This window comes from Nicotiana sylvestris, chromosome 4 (genome assembly GCF_000393655.2).
Source record: "Nicotiana sylvestris chromosome 4, ASM39365v2, whole genome shotgun sequence".
Lineage (NCBI taxonomy): Eukaryota > Viridiplantae > Streptophyta > Magnoliopsida > Solanales > Solanaceae > Nicotiana > Nicotiana sylvestris.
The window spans coordinates 152,088,941-152,102,303 of NC_091060.1; the positions used below are offsets into that span (position 1 = coordinate 152,088,941).

The 13,363-nt window shown below is 34.6% G+C and overlaps 1 protein-coding gene across 1 annotated transcript; it reads right to left on the reverse strand.

Moving 5' to 3' along the window:
* Nucleotides 1-11,495: 11,495 nt before the first annotated feature.
* On the reverse strand, nucleotides 11,496-13,133 carry LOC138890355 (uncharacterized). The gene is made up of 2 exons (XM_070173736.1): nucleotides 12,783-13,133; nucleotides 11,496-12,131 (listed from the first exon to the last, which is right to left on the reverse strand). The coding sequence occupies exons 1-2, from the start codon at nucleotides 13,131-13,133 to the stop codon at nucleotides 11,496-11,498; spliced, it is 987 nt and encodes a 328-aa protein (XP_070029837.1).
* Nucleotides 13,134-13,363: the final 230 nt, after the last annotated feature.

The following is a 13,363-nucleotide window of genomic DNA, read 5'->3' on the forward strand; positions in this document are numbered from 1 at the left end:
AAATATGGTGGATGTCTACTCTTCCTCCATGATCTTTCTCTCAAATGGTTTTCTTCACTTTTCATGCCTATATAAAGGCTTTGTAATAGATAAGAAAATACACACAATTGAAGAAGAAAATCTCTTCCTTTCTCTCTATCTCTTTTTTTTGTTCATGTTTTACTAAATTGTCTTTATTTCTTGTTCATATTTTACTAAATTGCTTTTATTTTATAACACGTTATCAGCACGAGTCTCTAACCAATTGTATTTATATCTACAAAAATTTTCCTACATCCGAAAAGATTGCAATTAGAAGCCATACATAACATCTCATGGTTAGATGTAAAAAGAAGCTACATATGGTAAGTAATGAAACGTACGAAGGTATAATTATCTTATACTTGTTATTTCTTTAATATCTCATATGCACACAACGTCGTACTACACATGTATTGCATAAACACATATTAATATTACATTTTTTATATCACATGAATGAAATGACATTTTTGAAGTTCTATAAGTGAAATCATAGTACCAGTTAATTATTAATATGATGCATGTCATGGTAACCAATGATATGTTATATAAGTTGTCTTATGTATATTTGTGTGTTAACTATCTTCAATATGTCTTGCCGCTTTTAACATTTTCTTTTACTTTGATGAATATTTTTCTATTTTGGGTTTTTACACTTGCATATAGTTAAAAAAAAGAATAAAAATAAAAAAATAAAGAAAAAATTGGGTCATACTGATTAAAAGCATAAATCATCTTGAAGAAAACAAGAAATACTTCACATCTTTATCTAGGTTGATTAATTACTTCTTTGAAATTTGGAAAACAAACCAGCTATTGAGAAAGTATACTTCATAATTTATGGTCGTATCATTTGAAAGCAAACAATGATTAGTATGACTACTAGAAGAGGTATTTTTGAGTATCCATGACCTACTTGATGCTTGCTACTGACTTACCATTTTTAAGTATTTTATATGAATGATGCACAAGCTACAACCGGTAAGTTATTACATATAATGTCACTTTTCAGGTAATATAAATGTTGAATTTATGTATTAGTACTATATATGTGTTAGGTGTACTTTTGATAAATTTATTCACTAATTGCTTGGTTGAATTAAGTGAAGGAAAGTCATGGTGTTAAATCAAATCCAATAGGTAGGGTATACCCCGAAAACAACAATATTTTTGAGAGAGACTCAATAAATATTATGACAATGATTTTATGAGCCTTTTAAACTCTAATAGAATTTAGAAGAAATATTCTGACTACAAACGGTTGTATTTCATACAGATGCTACAAATAATTAATAAAGCTTTACACTGATTTGAGATTTATACACTTATTTAAGAAAGCAAATTTGATTTGCTAAGTTGCAAATTAGTTGTATATAACTTTATTGGCATGTGATTGAAATTAAGGCTTGAGAATGAATCTCAATATTGTTTAGCCTATCATGCCATTGATTGAGGGTAAGACATCGGGATCAAGTCCTGATGCTCCATAATGATAAGAGTTGGGTTTGACTCCCAATTTATTATGGCCTAACATGCCTTTATATTGGTAAGACATTGGGTTTGAATCCCAATGTACCATATTGATGATATAATAATGACTAAAGAAAAATAATATATTTTTCAAGAAAAGGCATGAAAATTGTCCCACTTGATTTGCTCCATTCTTGAAGTGAATGTGATAGCAGTGCATAATAAGTTTCAATGAAGACAAGTGGTTGACCAATGAATGTAGGTGTTCCAAATATCAAAATAATAATAATCATCACTATGATTATAAAAGGAGAACAATAAGGGTTCTCAAAATAGTCCTTCAAAATGTGAAGGCAATGCTTACCATCAAATTGGTATGAAAATAATAAAGCACGTCGCTGATTATGATCCATTCCTTGAAGAGAATGTGACTTATGATAAGCATTGAGAATGCAAACCCATTCCTAAAGTTGAATGTGGCAATATGTGATAAAAGCAATGAATAAAGACATGCAATTCATGATTATATGAATACCACACAACTCACCTCTAAGGGAGGTTTGAGTAAAATAAAGAGAATAAATATTATTGTGTGGTTACATGAATATGTCATTGGTCGCGTACATGTGATATGCCAAATATTATTTTGTCATGCCTTATAAAAGTTATTAAAGGCAAAATTAAAGCAAGAAATGATTTTGCTTATGATGATTTTGACCATGATAATTTATTATGATATAATTTTCTCCGTGAAGGAGACATTTACCATATGAATGGTATGATAAAAGATCTTGTTGTACAAAAGTTGTTAAGAACTCCGGAAAAACTAATTTGTTACTACCCGGATGAATAACTTATTCATGACATTGATATTGTAAAGTCTCAAAAGAAACCTTTTGAGTTTCAAATATATAAGTCAAAGTGATTGGCATATTGAGACTATAAATGAAAGGAAGATTGAATATCTTCATATTTCTATAATCATACCGGGTAGATATGAAAGGTTACCCGATCTTTTTTCTATTTGTACTACACAAATATAAGCATGATGCTGGAATCATATGCCACAAGTAAACTAGAGGTTTACTAAAACAAATATTAATTGGCATGACCGGTTGACCATCTCGGTTCAATTATGATGCGAAAAATTAATTAAGAATTACATTAACATATATTGAAGAATAGAAGATTCTTCAAGAATTCTTTTGTGCTACTTATTCTCATGATATACCAGTTAAAGGTTGGGATTGAATCCCTTGATTTCTGGAAGGAATAAAAGGTAATATATATATGGCCCAGTCATAAAAGGTGATATATATATGGGCCCAGTCACCTGCCATGTGGACCGTTTACTATTATATGATTTTAATAGATGCATCTATTTTATGGTCACATGTGCATTTGTTATCAACTTGCAGTTTGGTTTTTGCAAGATTGCTTGCTCAAATTATTAGAGCACAATTCCAGAATATAAATTATGATGATTTATCTTAATAATACTGGTTTAAATCCAAGTTGGTTTAGCAGAAATTGTATGCCTCCAATTATAGCTAAATCATTGGTTATGAGAACAAAACTCCCAAAAACGAAATTTGGTATGAGATTTATTATTTAATATACAGCAGCACTTGTACGCATCTAGCCAAGTTATAAAAAATTTTCCCTATCACAATCGGTTCAGGGTCAGGAACCAAATAATTTCTATATAGAAATATGGATGTGCTATATGATTTAATTATGCCACCAAAATGCACAAAGATGAGTTCCCAAAGATGGTTGGGAAATGTGTTGGTGATTCCAACATTAGGGGGAGAAAATGGGCAGTTGAGAAAGTGATACGTGAAATGAATTATTATGAATACATATAGATCCTCGTACAAGAAAATATAAACTTGAAGTTCGAGTGATAATTCATTTACAAATTATTGCCAGACGCATGACCCAAAACTAAATGTCATATTTCAGCTGCTAATGCTCCAAATAGAATAAAGTCCATGAGGGACAGAGTCTATGGCACACATGAAGTGTAACAGACCAATCGGTTCCAAAGATAAAACTCCTTGAAAAAGGAGAGGGGCAAATATTCAAAATGGTCATAATAAGGAGGCAAGTGCCCTAGAAGAGCACCACGACATAACACTTCATAAGACCTCATGAGAGAGGCTCAGGTACCTGAAAATAATGAAATAAAGAGATCTCAATAAGTTATGTCTTTATTGGGTAATAATGGAACCGACATAAAATGATTGTCGACAATATTGTTAATATAATGTAGCGCTCAATATGATTAATATTGACGAGGATCTTGAGATCAAATCTGTCATGAAATTTGGACGGATAAAAGATTGGTCAAATAAAAAATACGCAATGAAATTGACTTCACTTGAAAAATGTGAAGTTGGACGGATAGTCCAACACCTGAAAGTATAAAGTCAATTGTGGTATAAATGTGTTATTGTGCGAAAGGTTCAAGTCGATAGACTTAAAGACGACTTGTGGCACAAGAAAATTAATAAATATCCTCACATTGAATATATGGAGACATGTTCTCTTATAGTGGATATAGTCACTTCAGGTTTTAATCTGGCAATATATGAAAAACTTGATATGCGTATAGTGGATATCATTGAAAGATTTAAATTGTCTTGGAGCATATTAAGGTTTCCAAGAAATTTATTAAATAAAGCTTCAAAAATCCTTATACGGATTGAAACAATCAGGGCGCATGTGGTATAATCGCCCGAGAGAGTACTTGTTGAAAGAAGGGTATAAGAATAATTCAATTTGTCCTTGTGTCCTTATAAAAGGATATGGATTTGAATTTGTTATAATCGTCATGTATGTTGATGATTCAAATATCATTAGAACTCCCGGAGAGCTTCTTAAAGCAGTAGACTGTTTAAAGAAAGAATTTGAAATGAAAGATCTTGGAAAGACAAAATTTTGTCTTGGTCTACAAATTGAATATATGAAAGATAGAATTTTTGTCCTTCAATCAGAATACACTAAAAAGATTTTAAAGAGATTCTATGTGGATAAAGCACATCCATTAAGTACCCCGATGGGTGTGAGATTACTCGATATAAATAAAGATCCACTCCGACCTCATGAAAATAATGAAGAGCTTCTTGGTTCTAAAGTACCATATCTTAATGCAATTGGTACGCTAATATATCTTGCTAACACTACAAGGCATAACATAACTTTTTCAGTTAATGTCTTAACAAGATATAGCTCCGCTCAAGGAGAAATTGGAATAAAATCAAGCACATATTGCGTTATCTAAGGGGGATTACCGATGTGGGCTTATTTTATGGCAATGATTGCAATACCGATCTTGTTGGTTATGTCGATGTGGAGTATTTATCTGACACACACAAGGCTTGATCTCAAACATGTTATGTGTTTACATGTGTGGCACTGTCATATCTTGGCGATCGACTAAGCAATCAATCGTGGCTACTTCTTCTAATCATGCTGAGATAATTGCTATTCATGAAGCAAGTCGAGAATGTGTATGGTTGAGGTCTACTATACATCTTATTCGAGACAAATGTGGTTTGAAGTGTGATAAACTACCCACAGTTTTGTATGAAGAAAATACAACATGCATAGCCCAATTAAAGGGAGGATTCATAAAGGAGTTAGGACAAAGCACATTTCACCTAAATTATTGTTCACACATGATCTTCAAAAGAATGGTGATATTAATGTGCAACGGATCCGTTCAAGTGATAATATGGCTGATTTGTTCACCAAATATCTACCGGCGTCAACCTTCAAGAAACTAGTGTACAAGATTGGGATACGAAGGCTCAACGATGTGAACTGATGATCTCATCAGGGGGAGTTAATACGCGTTGTACTCTTTTTCCCTTACAAGGTTTTGTCCCATTGGGTTTTCCTTGCAAGGTTTTTAACGAGGCAACCAAAAGGCGTATTTCTAAATATGTGTACTCTTTTTCCTTCATTAGGATTTTTTTCCCATAGGGTTTTTTCCTAATAAGGTTTTAACGAGGCACATTATTTATGGACATCCAAGGGGGAGTGTTATGATAAAAATCAAAATATGGTGGATGTCTACTCTTCTTCCATGATCTTTCTCTCAAATGGTTAATGACATATTCAATGACATATTTTCTATGTTCAATGACATATTCCATGACATATTTTCTTCCCTTTTCATGCCTATATAAAGGCTTTGTAATAGATAAGAAAATACACACAATTGAAGAAGAAAATCTCTTCCTTTCTCTCTATCTCTATTTCTTGTTCATGTTTTACTAAATTGCTTTTATTTCATAACAAATACTACCATTTTCAGAGGAATCTTAATTCACTTACAATTATTGTCCGTGTAGCCAGAAACCTATCACGATATATCACTGCTGTGTAAACTGTGTGGATTCTAAACTGAAATCTTCCCACTGTCTGCGTCAAAATAAGATAAGAAAATCAGTATTAATTCTTTCACATTCTTTGTGAAAATAAAGAAATAATGGGGTTTTTGATTACTAACTCTGAAAAAGTAGTGGATTGCAGTAGTGCGAAATTCTTGAATCCAATCCTCATTGATAATGTTTAAAGCTTCTTGATCTTTTTTTTTTGGACATAAAAACACGATGCTTATATTACTTAAAACAAATTACAGGAGAAAGACATAGTCTTTAGGGTATTACTATTGCCATACTTGCTAAATAAGTGCAAACATCAGCAGAGATAGTTTTTATACTATTACAAAGTTCATGTTTGTTCTTTTGAACTTCTTCTTCAGCAAAAAAAGGCGGACAAGCATGATAAACACATTTGTTACTGGGAGGATGCTTCGTTGCTTCTTTAGTCAGTCGACGAGCCACTTCATTTCCTTCCCTATAATTGTGCTTCAGTATTGGGAGCCTCAGTTGGTGCATTAACCATCTGTATTCAAAAATAATGCTATACAATCTTCATGCATTAGTTTAATAACGTCACTAGTATCAGTTTCAATTTCCATATTTGTGTCTTTAAACTCCATTGCAATTCTTAGTCTTTCAAGGAGGGCCAATAATTCTGCATGAATTGGGGAGGAGACATGTATTACTTTATGGTATCCCATAATCCAATCATCATTGTTGTTACGGAATAATCCACCAATTCCTGCTGCATTGTTAGTAGAGGAGATTGCACCATCACAGTTTAGTTTAATAATATTTTTAGCGGTTTATACCACTTGATCTCGATAGAAACTTTTTTGGTAGTGAAAGAGTTTTTCCCTGTAAAGAAGATATATTCCCATGCAAAGTGCATGGGTTTTTTCACGTCCAAAGAGCAACTAAGATTATTAACATTATTGTTATTTCTGTTTTTTCATAGTTCCCATATGCAAAATGGGAAGAGAGTTTCCCAACCAATGTTATAAGAATTTTGATTGATGAAGGCATCACAAAGGTCCCTGAGCTAGTTAACATTGCCAATAGTGTTATGGTAGCTGATACCCATGGATTTCCAGAATTGTTGGGTGGAAGTACAATACAAGAAGATGTGTTAGATGTTTTCAATGCCAATTCTGCATGTAGTGCATGTGTCATCAATGTTCATACTAATTTTATGTAGATAGGCTCTACAAGGAACACGATTATGAGAGCATTTCCAGAGGAAGATTTTAGTTTTGTTAGGACAACGAAGGTCCCATATCCATTTATAGGAATTTGAAGGGGGATAAGGATTAGTGAGGAGATTATAGCAAGATTTTGTAGAGAAAATATCATCTGAGCTTAGTTTCAAGCTAAATTCATCACTTTTGGAATTATTGGAGGGAGTTGGAGTAATACTAATGTTATGGATCACTTCAGGAGGTAATTCAAAGGATATTTTCTTTATGTCCCAATTATTATCCTTAATTAAGCATCCTAGAGAAAGTTTACACTCATTTTCGTTAAGGGGGCCCTCAATAGAGCTTCTAAGAGAGGAGGAATTATAAATCCAATTGTTGTACCAAATATTCAAACGAGAATTATTAGAGGGATGCCAAAGGATTCCTTTGTTGCATATTTTCTATCCCTGGAGAATGAATTTCCAGATGAATGAAGTATTAGTATTAGACTTTGAATGAGCATATTTGGATATGATAAGATGATACCACAGAGTGGAAGGATTTTTAAGAATCTTCATACAAGGCCTGAAAGGATAACCAAGTTTTTCTCTTTTGCCATATGAATACCCAAACCACATTCTTTGAGATCCTTGGTGACAGTATCCTAACTTATTAGATGAAACTTTTTTGTAGTACTTGTAGAGCCCCAGATAAATTCCCTTTGTATTTTATCAATGGATTTTAGTATTTCGGGTGGAAGGAGAGTGTATTGCATTATGTGCGAGGGGATTGCTCTTAGGGTACTTGTTGCTAGGGTGGTACGCCCAGCCATATTGAGAAATGAACATTTCCAGTGAGATAATCTAGAATGTAACTTGTCCAAGATGAATTGGAAGTCCTTGGTTTTAGGGTGTTTACTAAGGAATGGGAAGCCAAGGTATTTACCAAACTCAGTGGTAGATTTAATGCTAAAAAGAGATGTTCGGAAGTTTGATTGATATTTTGAGCAAGTTGGTAGAATGACAATTTTGGACTTAGTTTTGTTTATGGCTAGTCCAGATTCCATAGAGAAAAAATCCATGCATCTTTTAATGCAAAGACTAGTCGTTTTATTAGCTTTTCCCATAAAAGTTAAGTCATCCGTGAAAAGGATATGGGACAAGGAAGGGCCCCTATAGCTAGTTTGGATGGATCCCAATTTCTAAGGTCAACTTGGTGATTAATAAGTCTAGAAAGAAGTTCAATACATAATATGAAAATGTAGGGGGAGAGAGGATCACCTTGACGAATATCCCTACTAGGTTGGAAGAAGTTTGTTCTTGACCCATTGACTAAAAAACCTATTGAGCTAGTAGTTATACAATGCATAATGAGTCTGGTAATCTTAGGAGAAAATTTGAAGTAGAGAAGAGTCTTATGAACAAAAGACCATTCTAGCGTATCGAAGGCCTTCTCTAGATCCAACTTAATGAGCATATCAAAATTAGATTTTTTTGAACGTCTAAGGCTATTCATAATCTCCTGAATTATTATAGCATTATCACTAGTTCTTATATTTTTAATGAAGCTTGATTGCATAGGACTAATAAGGAGGGGTAGGAAGGGCTTCATTCTATTAGCGATGATTCTAGTGATAACCTTGTAGGCAGTATTGCATAATCCAATAGATCTAAAGTTTTTGAGATTGTTAGCATTAGGGAATTTGGGAATGAGACATAAGTATGTATCATTGATGCCACTAGGAAGGGATTGAGAGGAGAAAACTTGGTGACAGTAAGAAGTGAAAGAGTTTTTTAATATGTGCCAATATTTTTGATAGAAAAAGGGATGGATGCCATCCGGATCTGGAGCTTTAAAGGATTTAAAAGAAAAAAATAGCCTTAGTGATTTCTATATTGGTAAGAGGGTAGTCTAAACAGCTCAGGTTAGGCTTATTAACATTTGAAGAATCCGAGATAGAATTCTTTATTGGGGAGGTAATTTTTGCAGTTTGAAAGGTCTCTCTAAAGTAGGTAAAGGTGTGATCTAGTATTTGTTTTGTGTCAGTGATCCATTCACCATTATCATTGGTGAAGTACATAATGGCATTACGACGTTTAAGATTGGAAGTCATAATATGAATTTTTTTGTGTTGGCATCACCATCATTTAGCCAATTGCTCCTAGACCTTAATTTCCAAAAGTCTTGTTCCATATGAAGGATATTGTTATATTCTAATTGGAGGGTGGACTCAAGATCTTGAAGGAAGTGACTACTTTGGTAACGAGGGGAAGATTGGATTCCATATAGTCTAGCAAGTATTTGCCTCTTTTTTTTAAAGATATCCCCAAACGTAGTATTTTTCCAATTTATAACCTCCTTAGTAAAGTGGTTTTGGGCATCAACTAAGTTATTCCCTAACCAACTTTTTTTGACAATATTAATGAAGTCTGGATGCCTACACCACATAGTTTTTAATCGAAAAGGCTTATCTCTATTGTTCCCATTCCTATGGTTTAGGTTGATTAGAAAAGGATTATGATCGGAATGAGTTTTTGGAAGATAAATGACCACGGCCTTAGGGTATAGATCAATCCAATCTTTGTTGACAAAGATCCTGTCTAGCAGTTCCATAATTAAACTCTTTGATTTTTTTCTATGGTTAGACCAAGTGTATTTACAACCCTTGTAGCCTAAATCTAAAAGATTACAATGATTAATACTATTCCAAATTGCTTTGTTACGTCTACGATTAATGGTGTTACCTCCAAGCTTATCACTTGAAGTAAGGACATCATTGAAATCACCCCTAGTAACCAAATACCTTTGACATTATTGCTAATTTTTCCTATGTTATTCTACATTTTCACACGTTTATGAAGCTTAGTACTAGCATAAATGGAGGAAAAAGTCAAGTACTTTTTAAGGGGAATACCTCAATTGTACCATGTATCTCTTGGTTGTTTCTAACAAAATCATGGACCTTGACAACATTTGCATCACATAGAAGCACAATACCACCTGACTGTCCTTCACTAGGAACTTCAATCATTTGAGAAAACTCAAAGTCACTTAGAAAGGACATATGACTCTCCATTCTAGTTTCTAATAGAGTAACCATGCAAGGTCTATGAGTGTCCAACATTTCCCGAAAGTTGACCCTAAAATTTTCATTGTTACCACCTCGGATATTTTAGATAATAATATTGGTAGGCCTATACATGTTTGCATGGTTAGTTGCTGTCCCATTTTCCCTCTGGGTTTGAGGAACTGGGTTTCTCCTTAATGATGGAACTAAAATCATTGCATGATTTCCCACCGTTGGATACTGAGGGGTCTCACATCCATTAAAAATTTGTACAGTGCTGCTGGGAAGCTGAGAACATATCTTTTCTCTCTTTGATCCTTGAAGAGGTATACTTTTACCTCGTTGATTCCTGAAAACTCTAGGACTGGTCCTGATCCCAGTAGGTTTACTTCTTCTTCCTCCTCCATTTCTATGTTTTCTGGTTCTGGTGCATTAGAAGGGACCTGGGCCTGGGGGATTATTTTAGGGATCTAAGGTGGTACATGGGGTTCCTGTGGAGGCGGAGGTTGTGCATGGGGTGGTGGCTGCATGTTGGGGTTGTTTTGTGGGGCTACAGTGTCGAATAGAGTCGTCCAGGGGATGAAGATGGGATTCATGTTGTTGATTTCCCCTGGAGGGAAAAATGGGAGATCGATTAGGACTTGTTGAGATTGGATAGAATTGAAGTGGGGTGGTAGACTCCACTGAGTTCTCATGGCTTGAGCCTGACTCAGATTCAGGGATGGGGCTAGTGGGTGTATGATGTTGTTCATCCACACGTGATTGAAATAGTTGTTCATAGCCATGTTCATCCCCTCCGAAACTAGTTGTGCTAGGAAGTGAGAGTTTTGGAGCACAATGATCGTTTCCTGTCCATTGAGGACTATGCTGAATGTTATTGCATGACCCATGAGGGCTTGTTTCACCCATGAAAGATGTTGGTAATATTGTGGTAATGGTGGTTGGATGAAGAATATTTAGTTGTTCGCTGCTTAATTTTGTGGAAGTGGTGGGTTGGACATGTTTAGGGCTCGTTGGTGCCTTAGTATTTGCACTAGACGGTATCTTCTTCTCTGGGTTATTGGAATTATTGGCATTGTCAAGAGAAGGGGTAGGGTTTATATGAATTCTAGGAGGGTAGTGATCTAGGTTTTTGTTGTGAGTAGCTGAGTTAGAGAGACTGGCAGTGTTGATATCTATAAGGATATCTTTTAGGTTACTTGGAGTAGTGATATTAGAAAGATTTGTTTTGGATTTTGTTAGGGAAACGTGGTAGGATTCATTGGCCATTTAGGGCTGGGAAGATAGTTCTTTGGCCACGTGGTTTGATAATAGAGGTGGAGAATTACTCTCTATGCAGTAAGATAATTTTTCATTAGTGAGGGATTAGGTAGTATTAGATGATTTAGTATAGTTTGTGTGTGAAATACGATTGGATTTAGGAGGTGTTAGGGCATCATTAGTCGTAGGGGTGTAATTATTGGGATGCATGTGATTTAATTGGTTTGTTTTAGAGTCTGCCATATGGACATTCATTGGCTCATTGATTGCCACATCAATTGCCATGCAAGAAGTGTCGATGCTTCCTAGGCTTTTTGTGTTTGCATTGGTGCTATTCGGAGGATTATGCAATGCTTCAAAAGAATTATTTGTGGCAATGTTATTTTCATTTTGATTAGTTTTTTCAGTATATAAAAAAGGAGTAACAATGTTCCCATTAAGATTAATATTTTGTGTTAGGGGAAGGGAAAACTTACCTGGGGTGGGAAGTAATTGAACCATTGTCTTACCAGTGTTGTCTGGCTGTGGTTTTGGCTTATACACTGACCTTTTCTTCTTGGAAAAAGTAACAGTGTGCCATGCATTCTCTTTGGGCAGGAAAGATCCTTTTTGCATGCTATAATTTGAAATGTCTGATGCCGTGGATTGGCTAGTGACATTATCCCCTTCTGGAATGGAAGATTTGCACCTTTGCTTTGTATAGATGCATGAGGTCATTGAATGACCTAATCTACCATAATTCTTGCATAGGAAATTCACACTTTTATAGTGGATTTCTTGTTTATGTTGTCCAATATAAATGAACGGTGTAACAGGGACCTCCAATAGGAGTTCAATACATAACCTAGCATAACGACCCCTTAGGGTAGAAGAGGTGCATGCATCAATTTTTAATAGTTTACCAATTTTGTTGCCAACTTTTATGAGTACTTGACTATCATAAAATTTTGTTGGCAATTATGGTAGACGTGTAGACGTACCAAATAGCAGCCAGTGAAATCTTAGCTTTTGAGGCAATAAAATTGGGTACCTATTTTTGAACGGATAAGAAACGGCCAAAAATGAACCAAGGACCATGGTGAAGGACTTTGAGTATGCTATCTTCATTATTAAACTTTGTAATATAATAATCTGATCCTAGATCAATGAGTGGAAATTTTTCCTTTAGTTTCCACAAGTCTTGAATTTTCCTTTTGAGTAGTTGATGTTGGATTCTCATTCCTTGTAGCTTTATAATCGTTGAGTATTTCCAGGGAGATTAAATACGATGTAGATCTTCTGGAGATAGATGAATTAGGTGTTCATCGTTTGAGTGAGGGATTATGTTTTCAAGGCCATTAGGAGGAGATGAATGAGATTGGTCGTGTAAATCAATGATCATGTTGGTCTGACCATCTTGAATTCCATCGATATATTGTCCTTGAAACTTGGGTTTGAAGGGGTAGGAGTTAATGAGGAATGCATTTGATCAACGTCAGAGGGCTTAGGAGGGATTAAATTAGAGGTTTTTGAATTGTTCATGGTTTGAGATTTTAGTGAGATGGAGGAGACTCTCACTCTAGATGTAATATTAGATAAATTTAAAGCTTCTTGATCATTGGGTATAGGGTTGGCGATTTCTTTTTTGTATAATATTTGCATATAATTATCATCAGTATGATCATCATTGCCACCATCTAATTGTTCAGCTATATTGTATGTATATTGCTGCATTTCTGCTTTACTTGAACCAAGATTTTCCATCTTTAGCTTCTTCTTCTTTTTCCGTTGTATCTCTTTGATCTCTCTTATTTCTATATGTATATGGTAGTGTAGAGATGAGGAAGGGTAACAGATTTTGATGCTGCTAAGTTTTCTGGCGCGTTCTTCTGATATTCTTATTACATCAAGAGCTACTCGTTTATATAACTGACGAAATAACAGAAAAAATGGGTAGTTACTGAAATGGATTAGTTGGTTTTGAGTCAAACTTA